The 16835-nt window shown below is 37.5% G+C and overlaps 1 protein-coding gene across 3 annotated transcripts in view; it reads right to left on the bottom strand.

The window, feature by feature from the left end:
• LOC131035899 (structural maintenance of chromosomes flexible hinge domain-containing protein GMI1) overlaps nt 1-16835 on the bottom strand; it is a 254949-nt gene that overhangs the window by 190271 nt on the left and 47843 nt on the right. For all 3 annotated transcript variants that reach the window (XM_057967666.2, XM_057967665.2, XM_057967667.2), the window contains one exon: nt 3518-3590. In XM_057967666.2, the coding sequence (XP_057823649.2) occupies nt 3518-3590 (73 nt within the window). The remainder of the gene's footprint in view (nt 1-3517; nt 3591-16835) is intronic.

Here is a 16835-nt window from a genome sequence, read left to right as displayed (position 1 = left end):
AAGAGATTGAAAAGCCTGAGAAAAGGAAGAAGGCTAAGGCCAGCAGAGGAACTCGGACATCCAAAAGGACAAGAAGGGTAAAGATCCCTATTAGGAGACCAGAGGTCACTTCATCATCAAAGGACCCTAGTTCGTCCAATGATGTAGTAGAACTAGATTATATACCTGCTCCGCCTTCTCAGAGTGATATTGACGCATTCGAAGCTGACGATCCACCTGCACCCGACATGCTGGAATCCGAGCTAAGAGTCATTGAATCAACCGAACCAGATAACCAAATAGAGGAAGGAGAGATTCCATCCACTCAGGGGATCGAAGTACATGAACCCACCCAACAGAGCCGCCATGAATTGCTGCTCCATAATACTACCAAGGACGACTCCACTGTTGAAGGATAGCAAAAGACAGATGATACCCGCGGACCTGAAAAGACTGAAGAACAACCATCACACGAAGGCACCAGAAAATTATTCAGTGAAGTGGGAGAAAACTCGACTGCGAGCAAAGAACTTGACACCTCCTCTACTCCTCCTGTAACGGAACAGCTACAAATTTGTGATGAGACGGCTAAAAACATCAAAGAGCAGAGTGCAAATTTGACCATAGCATCAGCCCAGACTGTACCTCAAGAATGGTTAATTGCCCAAGCTCAGCGCAAGGCCGCCACCAAGCCACCCATCAATTTGGAGGATATCTTCTCACGCATAGACCAAGCTAAAGCCAAGGGGAAGAAAAAGCCCAAGGCATATTCCAGAATAACCAAGAATGAGCAAAGGAACCGTACTCTTCACATCGCCACCCCGCCTGTAGACAAGCCAACAGATCAGATTACACTGGCAGATTATAGCATCACAACTATCCCTATCGGACGAGCCACTAAGGAAAAGGAAAAGGAAGAATTCAGGGATTCAGTACAGAACATACTCAGGCAACTCGAAGAGATAACAGTTGAAAAGAACATGTATCAAGCTCGTGTTGAGCAGACCGAGGGGTACATTGATCAACTCCTGAGACCATTACACAATGCTTCCGAATCCCACATTCCCCCGACAACATTGGCACAAAGAACCACGACAAAATTTGAAGGAGTACGGGATACTGCAAGGGCCGTCGAGGAATGGATACAAGGCATCAAAGGAAGGGGAGAACGGATCCTTGAAGAAGTAAAAGAAATGGCCCACCATCGAGAGACCACTTTGGTTAGGCTATTAGAGGTAAAAAGGGAATCCCTCAGAATTCACGAAGTGGCTGCCACAACTCTTCCCCTCGTAAGAGCTCTCTTTTGGACCCAAGCACAAATCCCTACACTCTCCGACATCCTGCAACCCCATGATATCGGCATTTTCAAAGAGTGGTACTGGACTATCACCATGAAGAATGACACAAGAGAAATCATTGATAAGGAACGCGATGCATGCGAGGCAATTCTTAAAGGCATGCGAAAACTCGGCAAGACGATCCTCCGATCAATGGTTTCGGGGTGGCGAAATGACCTATCCAATGATGTGATACAGTCGGACTGGGAGGAATAACTGGGGACGGATAGGATCACCTATTCTGCTAGGGACTTGAGTTTTGTTGGTCAATTCCATCCAGACATGTTGTGCTTCGAGCGTAATCATTCCAGATGGAAAGATGGTTTGAAGCACGTAGACCAATACCTTGAAGGCATGCAGTATAAAATTCGTCATCCTCCTATGCCTCCATTCAATTTGCTATTCCAATTGTGCATCAGGTTCGAGGAATATGTTCATAAGGAACGTGTTGCAGGTCGGGACCTTTGGCAAGAATATTTGCATGGTGAGGATGAATTCCTGGAAAAAGGATGTGAAGCTGGAAAAGAGAAAGTGCTTTCCAAAAGTGCTTTTTTCTTTTGAATTTTGAAAAGTGCACTTTTTGGCCAAAGGGTCATATTTGACTTCCAAGTCAATTGTAATTATAACTTTATGTGTGTGCACCTTTTTGGATTATTTTGGATAAATTTTAATTACCTTTTTGGGTAGTTATTGCTCCCTTTGGGGAAGTTGCTGATATTTAACCTCCATTTATGGGTATGGGTACTCTTTTGTAAAGGATGAATCTGGGCCACTTGTTTAGATTAGATCTTGGCCATTCATCCATTTTTGAAGCCTATTTAAGGGGACTGGTTTTCCCTCATTTTGTAAGAAGTTCATGGATTGTTGCTGAAGCTCTGGCAAAATTTACAGGATTTAATGCAAAGTTAAGACTGTTTCAAGTTTCCTTGTGAGTGCATGGTCTCCTTCTTCATTAATTTAGAATTTTTAGTCATGTTTCTTTCATTTCTCTATAGCATTTTCTAGATAAACATCGGATAGAATCCTCACTGTTCATACCATTAGGGGATGATTGATTGTCTTTCCTTCTGTATGGTTAATCTGAACCTTTCATATGCTTAGTTCGGTTATTGGATACTCACTGAATGAATGTTAAAGTTCTGATGTTGTATTTAGTAGCATGAAAACTCAATTTTCCATTGAAGATCGCACTAGATTGATACAAGTATTGTGCTTAAATGGCTGGTAATGTTTAGTCTAGTTATTTGGAGGTGTCTGTTTGTTTTTTGAATATGCTATCCTAGTTAAATAATTTAGGCTTTTTGTGCCTCTCTTTCCCTATCCCTCTTTTTTCCTTTTTTACCAAGAGGAATCCGCAGTCCTGCTGAAATAGTATCATGCCACTGAAATCAATCGATAACGAGACTGTCAAAGTTTTAGGGAACTCATCCAACAATTATTCATATCACCGTAAGCCCCCTTGTGTTTCCAGCAAGAACACATCAAACCATTGAGTAATCCCGCAGTCAAGACCTGACAATCGAAACCTTGAGGTCGTCCCCTTTGATCAAATGAAAAACAGCATTAGGGATTTCCTTATCTCAAGAGAGGATAGGATACTCAGCGAGTACATTCTATTCTGCGTTGGTTGGATGGAGTCTGCAGCAATGCGACTTTAGATGCGTCAACAATCTCGTACTATTATCCATGGCATGAAAGTTTATATGCCATTTTGAAAAGTAAATTAAATCAAGCTGATAACAAATCATTAAACCATCATTACCTTTTCCACTTGGTTACAAGGTGCTACACCAGAGTTGCACTAGAACACTTATAACTATAACATCATTCTTACAAAGAATAAAATCATATAAAGTTTTGACTAGCTTCTAACAAAAAAGATTTTTCGATGTTTAAACATAATAAAGGAACAAAAGAAATCATGTCGATGTCCACAAACGATATAGTACAAAAGACAAATTAGATGTATGCAAATTTACAACAGCACCTAAAAACTAGGTGAAGAAAAAAAGAACTTAAAGAGCTTAAAAATTTGCTAAATATTTAAACAAAGAATGAATAATTAGACAATAATTGGTTTAAACAAGCCATAAAATCAAAATGGAAACACTAATAGTTATGATATAAGAGCAACATAACTAATAGCTATGATGTAAGAAACAACTTAACAACAACCAACTCAAATTCGCTATCATACTCACCTTTAAATACGGTGGTTTTCCTCCCACTGCCTCACATCTAGCAGCTCTATGGTTAGAGGAGCCCATGGTCCCCCTATAAAATAATCAACAAATCATTATTCAAATGTAATCATTCAAATTTGTCCATTTATTTAGTTAAAACTATGGTTAGAGGAGCCCATGGTCCCCCTATAAAATAATCAACAAATCATTATTCAAATGTAATCATTCAAAATTGTCCATTTATTTAATTAAAATAAAAATATTTGTTACAAATGAAAATTGAAGTCAAATGAATTGAGCTCAAATGGCAAGACAACTGCGGCTTTCATAGTAGAGACTCGTGTTCAAATCCCAAAGATACATGTCAAATGCTGAAATGTACAAATGTCAAGTGTTTAGATTAAGGAAACTAACACATCTAACTCTCACTAAAAAGATATAATTTTTTTTAACAGATGATAGTATTATGTAATATTGCCATCTAGCAGTAAATAACCACAATTTACAAGAAAACTTTAAATAAGAAAAGAATCTTTTGAAGGCATATTTAAGTTAATGGAAGAAAACATGAGATTTATCTTGCCATATTTTCTCACCACCTTCACAAAAACCTTTTGAATGTATTGATTAGTATGCCTTTGACTAACAAATATTGATTATCACTATTTTATCATTGCAGCCTTACACTCAAAAAACCCTCAATTAATCCTAAATAGTAAACCCACCAAATTTGTCATGCCATTTCATCAATATTCCTAAGTTTTTCAAAAAGTGGTTTCAAAATATTTATATACATATTTACAAGAAAAGGCAGATTGAACATTCTTCATATAGAGTTAAGGATAACTATTTTAAATTCTCTTTATGTTTTACTTCGGATAGATTTAATTTACATGCTAAATATTAACCCTTAAAGAAATTTACTATAAGTTACACCTCAAGCAGCACGTGGCTACCCACTAAAATAGTTGGCCATGCTTCATGACAGCATGATATGCCAATTTAGGGCAAACACATAATTTTCTAGATAAACTCTTTTAGGTGAAAGTAAGATAGACTCTCTAAACATTCACAATTTTTTATTATTACATTTTTATAATGTGTATTGTCTTTTTTAATCTATATGCACTATATTTCACATGAAATAGCAAAATTAGATTTCTCTGTTTTAACTTTTAACAAACAGTATATCGTTATTTAATTCCCAAGTTTTTGCAGATATTTTCCTGTTTTAAGTATCTAGATAATTGAATTCCATTAACAATGCCATGTCAAAGCTGTGTAAATGGAATGCTACTGTGAGGTAACAATAGTCTTTGTATTTGATGATTAAGATGATTTTCACTATGTAGCAATAGAAAATTGAAGTTAGATAATTGTGTAAAGCCGTATTTTAGTCAGTGATACAGTAAAAGAGGACAATGTCTGTTTACGTAATCAAAGCATTTGACGTATTTATACAAAACAGAAATCTTAATTTTAACATCACAAAATAGTCATCACAGACTTTATCTATGCATTGAATGCTAAGTATATCACATTCCTATAATGTGCAACAAGTGCATTCAAGAAGCCAATATCTAATGACAATAACAAGACAAGTTATCTTTTCAGATTGTTGTCATAAAAACCATATTGAAAATGGATGAGAAATCACCGTGTTAGATCCACTTGACAATCTAATTTGTTGATGCACATGAATCTAAAATGAGGCCTTCTAGAGAACATGGGCTTGAAGATAAAGGCATACCTATTAGAATATTTAATTATATTTTAGTCACCTATATTTAGTTCCTTGTTTAATGGTCATTTAGCTTTTTAGTTATTTAGCTTTTAAGCTTTATTTAGCATTTAGCATTTTCTTTTTAGTTAATTAGCTTTTAAGCTTTATTTAGCGTTTAGCTTTTTAGTAGTTCACTTTAAACAACTTGTTCTTAATTTAGAACGTCGTCCTTGCAATCTCTTTATATACGCTTGTATATTGTTGAATAGATTATCCGATTATTGAATCATTCATTCAATTTATTTTTCATGGTATCAGAGCGGGTCGATGGGATTCTTTAAAGTTTGGCGAATTTTTTAATAAAAATTCATGGCCTTCTTTCTGGAATATTTGCCAGATTTTTTTATTGTTTTTTATTAAAAAAACGATTTTGCTTTTTTGAAGGCTTTTTGAGGGTTTTGAGGGCTTCTGGTTCGTGGGCGAATCTCTGTATTGGGCAGCAGTTCATGTTTTTTTAGAGTTCTGGAGATTTTCGGGCCTACAACCTGGAGTTTTTTTGTAGATTGAAAATTTTCCCAAGGTTTCTGCAATTTTCGACTAGGGTTTTGACCCTTTACTTCAAGTCAAAATTTTATTTTGCTTGCAGATTCTTGGTGGGTTTTTTGAGACCTCAACTGGGTTGTCGTCAGATTTTTCTGGGTGCATCGTTTTCCATGCCTCAATTTTTGAGCCGTCGAATCTGTACTCTGATTTTAGATTCTTGGTGGGTTTTTTGAGAGCTTTTCTAGGTTATTCTCAAATGTTTCTGGTTGCCTCGTTTTCCGTGCCTCAAATTTTGTGCTAGCGAATTTGCCTTGGAATTTAAAAACAGTCAATATTTCTGCTAATTCTGTGGGCACTGTTTATGCTATACATCCGACCTAGGGTTTCTGCACTATTTTTTTTGCGTTTTTTGGGGAAAAAAAATCATCAATATTTTTCTTAAAAAATCATGGGTATTTTTTTATTTTCTGCAAATTATTATTTTTTCTTATTATTTTCAGGAAAAATTTCAGGTTTTAAGTTTGCAGAAAAATTTTAATTTCTAGGTTTCTTCCAAACCTCGAAATTCGCGCCTTGGAATTCGTGCCAGAATTCTTCTTCAGGGTTTCAGATTTTTTGTGCAGCTACTTCTATTCTGATTTTTTTTAAATCAGATTCTTCTATCTCTTGCTTTCACTTGGTTGACCTCATTCAACCTCGATTTCCGTGATGGCATCTTTGACCAACATCATGTTGGAACACAGTCAAAAGTTCAGTGGCCTCAACCACAACACCTGGAAACAGTGCATGTTCACGATATCTGAATATCATTACCTTGATCAGATTGATTTAGGTCAGACCTCGTCTTACAGGTCCCAGGGTTTTCACGATTTTTTCCTGAAAAATTGTCTATCGATTTTCTGATTTTTTCCACAAAAAATCATGGGAGGGTTTTCACTATTTTTTCCTCAAAAATTGTTCGCAGGATTTATAATTTTCCCTTAGAAATTATCTCATCTGTAATCCATGATATTCGCGTAAGATTTTAGTTATTTGGGTTTTACCCTTTTTTTCCACAAAAACAATGATTTGTAACCCTCAGATTTCTTGGTTTTTCGATTTTCTCCTCAAAATCGTAAATTCTCTTTTCGAGGGGTTCCTATTTCAGGGTTTGACGGTTTTTACCTCAAAATCGTGCTTTGTTGCAGTTAGTTTGGGTCACACCTGCCAGGGCGAACATCTGCAACCGTGGTATCTTGCAGTCAATTTTGGAGTTGATACTCTTCTGCAAAAGGGTTTGCCGATTTTCCTCAAAATCATGGTTTCAGTTTTCAGTTTGGTTACCCAACGTTAGGTTGGATGGATTCTGGTATTCTTGGTCATTAACACTTTTCAGATCCAGGGAGGGTCTCCACTGCAACAGAGTGTTCTTTTCATTTGTGATCAAAAGACCTGCAGTGTCTTTTGTAGGGTAGTTAGTAGATAGAATGACCATTAAGGGAGGGTATTAGAATATTTAATTATATTTTAGCCACCTATATTTAGTTCCTTGTTAAATGGTCATTTAGCTTTTTAGTTATTTAGCTTTTAAGCTTTATTTAGCATTTAGCTTTTTCTCTTTAGTTAATTAGCTTTTAAGCTTTATTTAGCGTTTAGCTTTTTCTTTTTAGTTAATTAGCTTTTAAGCTTTATTTAGCGTTTAGCTTTTTAGCAGTTCACTTTAAACGAAGTGTTCTTAATTTAAAATGTCGTCCTTGTAATCTCTTTATATACGCTTGTATATTGTTGAATAGATTATCCGATTATTGAATCATTCATTCAATTTATTTTTCAATACCATATGAACAAAAAAGTGGGAACAATTGAGAGAAAAGTTCAAATTTGTCTACATAGAGGTAAGGAAAATGATTTTGATAAAAATACAGTAACCACTAAAGCGGTTATGAAGAAAACCTTGTTATACCCCAAAACTTTAATATGAAAACACTGCGATCAGCTAACTGCACCTCCTCATACTATTGTCACATCATAAAAATCATACACCTTTGCAAGGAAACCATTTTATGTGTATTTAATAGGGCTAAGCCGAATGCACAAGACTACATAGTTAACTTATGAGAAACAAAACTACATGGCAAACTTCATAATTAATTTACAAAAAACAAAACTAAGATTTTCCTCTTTGCATAGATCATTTATTACAAAACTTTCTCAAAAGGCAATGATTATAACTTATGCAGCAAACCATTAACTTCACACATGCAATATCAGCAGGGAAAGAACATAAAACTCCAAGACCACAGAGCATAAGAGGGAATCTTTGCACAGTCACTACAAAGGGGCATAATTTAGGCATTAGCATACAAATATTATGGAACTTACTATCATAGTTGAACTACTCACCAAAACCCAAAACTCGATGTAGCATCCTAAATTGTACTCACCTACAATTTTATCCTCACTTAGGCGTCACTTTGGCATTCCGTCCTTCAAGGCCTAATTGCAACACTAATTCTGCTCACACCACTCATTTACCTCACATTTTCTTCAAATTTCCAGCTTATTCACCAATTCGGAGTCCTGATTTGCAAGACCAAGATGTACCACACCTTGGTCCCAAATCAAGACCAAGACGTACCACATACTGCTCCCATATCAAGACCAAGACGTACCACATCCTGGTCCTAAATCAAGCCAAGGCATATACGCTTTAGGCTTCCTAATCTGGCCCCAAATTGGCCCCCTCTAATGGTCACCTTTGATGAGAGGGAAATCAAGCCCCGTGTCGCCTTATTGTGGAAATTCAATCGGATTTTTGACAAGCAAGTATAAAAGGTCTACCCCTCTTATTTTAAACCTAATCAATCCTAATCCATAAATTCAAGATCTCAATTACACTCCAGCAAATTCAAGTGAGCAAGCAATCAGTCTTCTATGAAGCATTGGAGGAGAAGTCAAGTCAAGATTCAAGCATTGGAGATGGCATTCATGTTCTATGTTTTATGAAGACAACCTTTTGTGGAGTCAAAAAAAACTTCATAAAAGGCATATCATTAGTGTTTCATTCATTCTCAACCTTTCCCTCAAAAGAAAAGCATTTTACTGCAGTCTTTCATTTACATTTTCAATTCAATTTCATGGTTAATTCCAAAATTAGGGTTTGACTTAAAGAAAACCCCTATTCCCAACATATTTCTCCTTCTCACTTGTGCAAGAATAGGTACAGAGCTGCATTCAAGAGGATCGAAAATATTCACAAAGATTAATAGGTTTAGCTTTTGACAACAGAAAATTCGGAGGACCATGGCGAATGATACTACCTGGTCCCGAAAAATCAGGCCAAACTTCTAGGAATGGATCCAAAACATCGTATTTTGCTCAAATCCAGGTTGGTGGCTCCGTACGACATTTGTAGCTCACTGTTTCTATCAGATTGCTTCAATAGTTCATTATTTTGCCCTAATCTTCAACAATTCAATTCAATTCAATTCAAGGAGGATAGAGCCCTATCAAAGGAGCCTAGAATCTGATAGAGATTCCTTGGTCTATCAAGGCTAGATCTATTAGATTCCTCTCCTTAATGTATTGGTTAATTAGGTAATTTAGTGGTTTTATTATCTTAATTTAGCCCTAACCCTAATTTTACACCAACACACTCGCCAAGGCCCAAAAATTTAACTTGGTGAAAACTTGGCAAAAACTAGGCAACTCACTCGGGAGCTTAGAAAATTGCTTAAATTTAATTAGAAATGTTTTGTTTTTGTTTTTTAAAATTCAATGAGGAGATGCATCCAATGAGTCATTAAATGAGTACACAAAAGAGACAAGCTAAGTCTAGATATATTTAATTGATTTAAATGCAAAATGGGTATAGAATTGCAACCTTGTGAGGAATGTTGATGGCTAGAAACAAAATAGTAAATAGATTTTGTAAAACTAAAAGTAAATACATCAATACAATTACATCTTCCTCTTCCCAACTCTAGTAAAAACTAGGGGAGAGGTAGAACTACAGGATCTATTCCTAGGAGTCTGATATGCTTGTGCCTCCTCACTCAGCACGACTAGTTGTGGCTCAACTTCCATCCTAGTTGTAGCTCTGCCTCTGCCTCTGCCTCTAGCTACACCTGGCACTAGCAATGACTCCTCATCGTCGTCATCTTGCTCAATGTCATCCAATGTGAATCCAAATCTACCCCCCTTCTCCTCCATAGCCTGCCTCTCCAAATCATAGATGTCATCCTCGGTAAACATGGAGGTTGCTCCTGCGATGTCCAATCACTGTAAGGATCTATATCATCCAAACCAACTGGACCAACTGGTCCTTCCTCTACCTTCCTTGTGCACAAACGAAGATAATACTGCATAAAGACAAGTTCATTGAAGCGTTTTTGAGCTAACTTCCTCTCTTCATGTGGATGGCCTTGAACAAGCTACAATTGCACTCACAACTAGATGAACTACAAGGCTGACATAAGATTCTAAGGGCAAATTTTTGGAGATTTGGGGCATTTTCACCCCAACTTCGCCACCAAGCATTTGCAAGATAAAATATTGTAGAGTTAGAAAGCAAAGTGAACATATTTTATCAAATTATCAATAGTTGTAAGTTACAACTTGTAACTTGAAAACTTGTAACTTTTCAAATTTGTAACTTGTAATATACATGTGAAAGACTTCAAATATTATACCTAGGGTTTGAGTGGTTCTTCCTCTCTTGGCCATCTCTGAAGAGAATAGTTTAATGCTTGCTTCCTCGTAATTTTGGAATTTGGCCACAACAAGGTCTCTCACCTCAACCTCAAGTATCATCCTCTAAATGCATGTAGCGAGGAACTCCATGACCTAGGGACCTCCATGACCTCTCCATTGGGATCTGAGTAAGTATCCTCGAACTTAAAACAATGGTTGAGTCGATATCATGCTGCATATGGGTTGGTGGAGGTGATTGTTCCACCTCCTATAAATAATTTCCTAGATGGGATCAAATTTGACTCTATCCCCCTTGTAGTAATTTTTGATAGACTCCTTGACCCTATCCATGGCCTCATAAACATACCCCATTGGGGTTTGATCCCCATCTACCAAGCAGAGAACTCTAACCAAGGGTTCTGACACCTACAATTGAAAAATACAAATTACAAAAAGATTAATCATTAAAGTTACAAATTAATAATGAGAGACTTGAATCGAAAATAATTAAATATTCCAAGTTTTGAAGTTAACTTCACAATCTCTACAGCTCTTTGTGCAAATAGGTTGTCAAAGACTATCCATGCAATAGCCTCTCCCTCAAGCTTCTTTGAATAAGGTGAGTCTAGCCATGCTTGACTCACAAAGATTTGTTTCAAATCCGTCAATGCACCAAGAATGCTTTGCAACGTTAAGAAAATCGTTGCAAACTTTGTGACACCCACTCTTACCAACTCTTCCCCTTGGGTGTGTTCTCTCATCAAGTGATGAACCCAACAGTGATTGTAGATGTATTTTGTGATCCTTCTTGCATCTTCTCAAACTGGTGTCACCCAATCAAGTTTTCCTATGTCCTCCAAAAGAAGGTCAAGGACATGTGTTGCACAAGGTGTCCTAAAAAGAGTGGGGTGTCTCTCTTGGAGTATTCTACCTGCTACCACATATGTTGCTGCATTATCAGTTATTATTTGCACCACATTTTCAACTCCCACCTCCATGACAATGTGCTCCAACATTAGAGCCAAAGTTTCAACATTTTTCACCTTGCTGGAGGCATCCACCGATTTCAAGAACACCACATTATTCTTGCAAGCAACCAAAAACTTAATGACGGTGCAATTTTTGCCATTTGCCGACCCATCAGAAAGAATATCGTAGCCATATTTTTTCGATTCTTTTCTTTGGTCTTCCACCACTTGTCTTGCCCTATCAACTACATTTGTGAGCAACCTACAAGTACAAAGTGAAATTAAGTCTTAATACACAATTTTGATAAAAAAACAAGAAAAACATTTAAAAATTAAAACAACCAGACTGAGTTACTAACCTCCCACCCAAATCCTTGTGAGAAGGGGCATTGTATCCTTTTCCTGAAACTGTCAATGCAATAACCAAATTAAGCCAATAAGGATTGTCTACCACATTGGATGTGATATTGTTTAAGTACCAAAAATCGCTACATGCAATGTTTGTTTGCTCATGCACCTCTGTATTCGACCCAATTGCCTCTAATGATGGTTGTGCTCCAATTGTGTTCCTGGGCATAAAATAATCACCAATAGACTATGACACTGATGGTGATGTAGCTAGTGCTCTACTAGAAGTAGCTGAAGTGATGGCCGAAGTGGTGTTGGATTTGCGGATACATGCGGCACAAAGAGAGCCCACTATGCCCTGAAGTGTTGCTGCTTCTTCAAGATCGATTGAAGAACCTTGAGATTCAACTATGGATGCTCTCATGGCTAATTTTGCCTTCTCCCTTTGCAACTTTTTCTCTTCCCCAACTGCAACTATGGCATTCATTTCTCGTTTTTATTTCCTTTGAGGCCCCAGGACATCCCCTAGCATCATGATTACCAATGCTTGCAAGGTGGTATTTCACGCGGATTATGCCTCCATGAAATATTTTTTCACATTTAATGCATATTACCGACCCAAGTTCTGGTCTTTCAAAGGCATACTTCCAAGCCTTGTCTCTAGAACCTTTAGGACGAGTGTCTACATATCCAGATGGGCATCATCTACTAACGGAGCAAACCCTGAAGTTGAACCAACTGTAGAACCTTCTCTATTTGCCATTATAAATTAATGGTTAACCTACACATACAAAGTGAAAAACACACAGCTAATATTTTAATTAAAAAAATTAGCAAACAAACTAAATTAGTTTAAATAATTTTAGACATCATTGAAAGTTTAAAAAAAAGTGTTAGGGTTTGAATTTTTTTGGAAAAGTAGAGATTCTTGAAAAAAAAGTGAAAAAAGCAATAAAAATTGTCAACAAATGGTGTTAAATCTTGTCCATTGTACTCTAAATCAATTTAGACTATTTAGGAAAGGCCATTGTTGACTTTCTATTACCTAGATGCAACAAAAAAGAAATTAAATGTTCTAAAAAAAATAGAAAAAAAATCAGAAAACCTACCTGGGAATTCCAATTTTGCTTCGAAATCCACTCCAAATCCACTTCTAATTGACTAAAATTGATGCAAATCATGTTGGAGAAGGCACTTTTTGACATCTCTGCCTTTAACTGCTGCTGCGGGCAAGTTTTTGGCAAAAAGTCAGCAAGTTTTTCTGGTGAGTAAATGGCAAAAACACCCACTAGGCCAAAAACTCGCAGGTTTTTCACTACTCGCCGAGTACTTGGTGAGTAGTCCATCTATGCTTATCATGATTTACAAACCATAGTTTGGGATGTGGACCTAGCAGGCCTATTTTGGCATTGGATTCTTGACTAAGCAAGAAATCAAAACAAACTAGAATAATTCAATATGTTTAAGTCAATAAATAACCAAAACTAATTTTCCATGCTGCATATCATATTTTTAATTTTTTTTGTTGCGACTGTACTGTAATACAAATATGTAGATACTAAACATTAATTAAGCCAAACTGAGAATTCTTCTTTATTTTCACTTATTTTTTGGTTCAATACCAGAATTCTTAAATTGGATATGCTGGGCTTGTAAAAAAACTTCCTAATTCCACCAATTTTTTGCCCTCTTCCACATGAGCATTTTGTCAAACAGATTGCATGAATGTAGGAATGCAGAGTTTTCTGGTTTGTAATTTATTTGATGATGATTCTTTATCCATTTATCACCGTATAAGATATTCATATAAGAAACATAAATAGTTGCAATACCAGATATTAACTATAATACTATATATTTCAGTCAATTCCCTTTTGTTGTTACAACAGAAAATTCATCAATTTAATCTAGAACAGAGATACAGTTAATCATATTCTGACCTCATAGGCAGATACATACTCAGTCCTGAGGTCGAACAGCAGCAAGACATCTTGAACAGAAAAAGAATATTTGTTTCCCAGTCATCCAAGGAAACCTCACGCTACTAGTTTCAGACCAGCAATAACGGATATCTCTGCAATTTGCAGCTTATTTATCCTTCTATGAATCGAATTGCTTCCTTAAGGTACACAAGGCTGCCAGAACAACTCTTTCCACTAATAAAGAGGTGTTCAAACCCCTTGATCTGCCCAATAACTGTCATGCCACCAAGCATGAATGACATAGTCACAAGGGCAGCTCTCATTTCAAACGTACGTCCAACAGCAAGAATGAGAGGAGACACCATAAATCCAATCACTCATAGGATAAGATTAATGTCCAGCATACCACTGAATGTAGATAAACATTCAATCTCCAATAACCCACATCCCACCAACAATGGCATCCAAGATTTGTCAACTCAACAACCAGCATCAACAATAAACTATCATGGTGTCCAGCTTTAGTCCAACTTTCAATCTTTCAAACTCGAAAATTTGCTTTGGCACTAAACTTTGCAAAAGTCATTATCATCAATCATTGAATCATCCTATGAAACATAAGGGGCTCCACCATTAACCAGCAAGGGTATATATTTCACTACCGAAACCGATTTCCCTTGGGGTTTTCATCCTAGCAAATCTGCTCCACAAGAAGCTCTCCAAATTCCAAAATGGAGAGAAAAACCCAAGCATGAAGGAATGAGCTCCAAAATTACCTTTCATAAAAACCAGTAGAACTTTCCTAAAAGACATTTCAATTTCTCTCTCCACTTAATAATATACCCCTTAATTACCCTGCTCCTCAATCTCCTCTCTCTGACACCCAAAATAGCTTCAAGAACTGAAACCAATCTGCCCCCCTCATCCAATGGTGGTAGCTCAAGTGATGATGTAACATGTTGCCCAAGTGCCTTTTTGAGGAATTGTAGTATCCCTTGGCTAGTCTGACCCTGTTTTGCATATTTGAACCCTGTTGTGCGTCGCACACACTCCCTGTCACCAACAGGGTCCCCCTTCCTATTTTTTTTGAGCTTTTCGTCTTTGCCTTGCTGAGTTTCGCGCAGAGTTTCTCGCATCTTTTCGAGCGAGTCCGCGACTAGTCCATAAAGTGATGATGTCAGAGAAATGAGCCGATGAATCCTCTCGGCTAGTCTAGCCCTCATGCGTGAGTGCCGAGAGTTTGTTCCAAGTTTTAAAAATCGCCTTGGGTAGGCGTAAGGTAGTAGGAATTGGCGAAGCCCGCCAAGCAAGAGCAGTGCGCCTAAAGGTCGCATGAAGACCAAAATCGTCGTTTTTCGCACAAGAGCTACGAAGTGGATTGCATAAGGTTTATTCCCGCGAATGTTTGTAAGGATTTAAATGAGAGATGATCTTGACCCGCTGATGAAGGATCAAACTCCCTGACCAAAGTGCTGAAGTCGCGAAGCCTGCCTGAATGCCTTAGGATTCCGAAGCCTCCAAAATCCAAATTTGTGGAATCTGGCAAAAACTAATCTGAGGTCCGACATTTCACGTAAGTTTTCAAAATTGCCTTAGGGGCAAATTTCGGACCCAGAGGCCCAAAGGGGTTAAAATTTCACTAAGTTAAACTTGCCAAAATCGCCCAGGGGGCCGAATTTCGGACCCTAGGGCAAAAATTTCAAAATTTGATGTTTCCCATTTGGTCCGAAAATAATGTGAAATGCCTTTAAGTGTTGCAAAAGATAGCTCCAGGTCCGAAATCACTTGAAATCCCTATTTTCGGACCTTGGAGCGAATATAAAAAATAGAGATAAAGTGCGAAGTATTCCAAAAGCGCTTCAAGCCCCGAAAATCACTTAAGTCCCCATTTTCGGACCCTGGGGCGAAAATGTGAAGCGGTGAAATCGCAAAATATTCCAAAAGTGCTTCCAGCTCCGAAAATCACTTAATACGCCCATTTTCGGACCATGGAGCGAAATTGAAAGTTTTAAAAAGCGTCGAAAGTTGTAAAAGCCTCCTCCAAGTCCGAAGTTCGATTTAGATGCCCATTTTCGAACCCTAGCCCTGAAATTTCAAACATGTCGAACTTGCCAAATCGCCTTTTAAGTCCGAAGTTGGTGGGAAACGTGAAAGGCGCGTTTGAGGTCCGAAGTCATCATGAAGGGCATTTAGGTCCGAAAAACCCCTTCTTTTAGATAGCGAAAACATCTAACGTAAAAGCTGCGTATAGCGGTGAGGTCTAAAGTTGGTGCGGACGGCAACATAGTGCTTGGGGTCCGAAGTTTTCCATAGGCGTCGAGCTCCGAAGTTTTGTCTCAAAATCGCGAAGTGCATTCCAAACGCCCGAAGCTGTAGAAGGTTAAAATCGCGTAGTATACCACAGGCTCCAAGCTCTGAAATGTTAGAAGCGCATTGATCTCCGAAGTTTATCTGTAAATCGCGAAAGGGAGTTTAAAAACATTCAAAGCCTCGAAATTTGCAGGATCATCTTTTAAGTACGAAGTTTTACTTGCAAACAGTGTCGGTGCTCCAAAAACCGCCAAACACCCAAAGCCCCAGTAGATGAAAATCGCAAACTTACCAAATTGCAAAAGAAGAGGTGTTAGCTCCGAAGTTTTTGCCAAGGCGGTGACCTCCGAAATTTGCGAAGCCTGCAAATCGCTAAATGTAAAATGCGAAATTTGCGAAACTTGCAAAGAAGAAAGCGTTAATACTCCAAAGTTTGCCCTTGGGATTGAATAGAAGGCAAAATTTAAATTTCAAAGGGGTCTCCAAACTCTCCAAGGTCCAAAAATAAGAAGGTAAAACGCTGCATTAACTCTTCCCAATCATTTAAATTCAGATTGCCAATTACCCAGGGTAAAACCATTTAAAAATAATAAATTCTCTTTTGTCCAACAACCGCGAAAATTTAAATCAAAGAGATAACCGTTGAAATTCAAAACGTTGCAGAATCATCCATTCATTTCACGCAACAAAGTTGGGCAATCTCTCGCCATCCGCTCTCATCAGGTAAGTACGCTTTGTCTTGTATGATCGTCTATAAATGCTTAAATCGAATAGACAAATGCGTGAAATTTGATCAAAATGCTTGAATTCTTGAAATCTGCATCTCTTTTGCTCATTAAACGTTGTTCAAA

The sequence above is a fragment of the Cryptomeria japonica genome, chromosome 8 (genome assembly GCF_030272615.1).
Source record: "Cryptomeria japonica chromosome 8, Sugi_1.0, whole genome shotgun sequence".
Lineage (NCBI taxonomy): Eukaryota > Viridiplantae > Streptophyta > Pinopsida > Cupressales > Cupressaceae > Cryptomeria > Cryptomeria japonica.
Note: the sequence above shows the minus strand (reverse complement) of the source record. Positions and strands in the feature narration are given on the sequence as shown.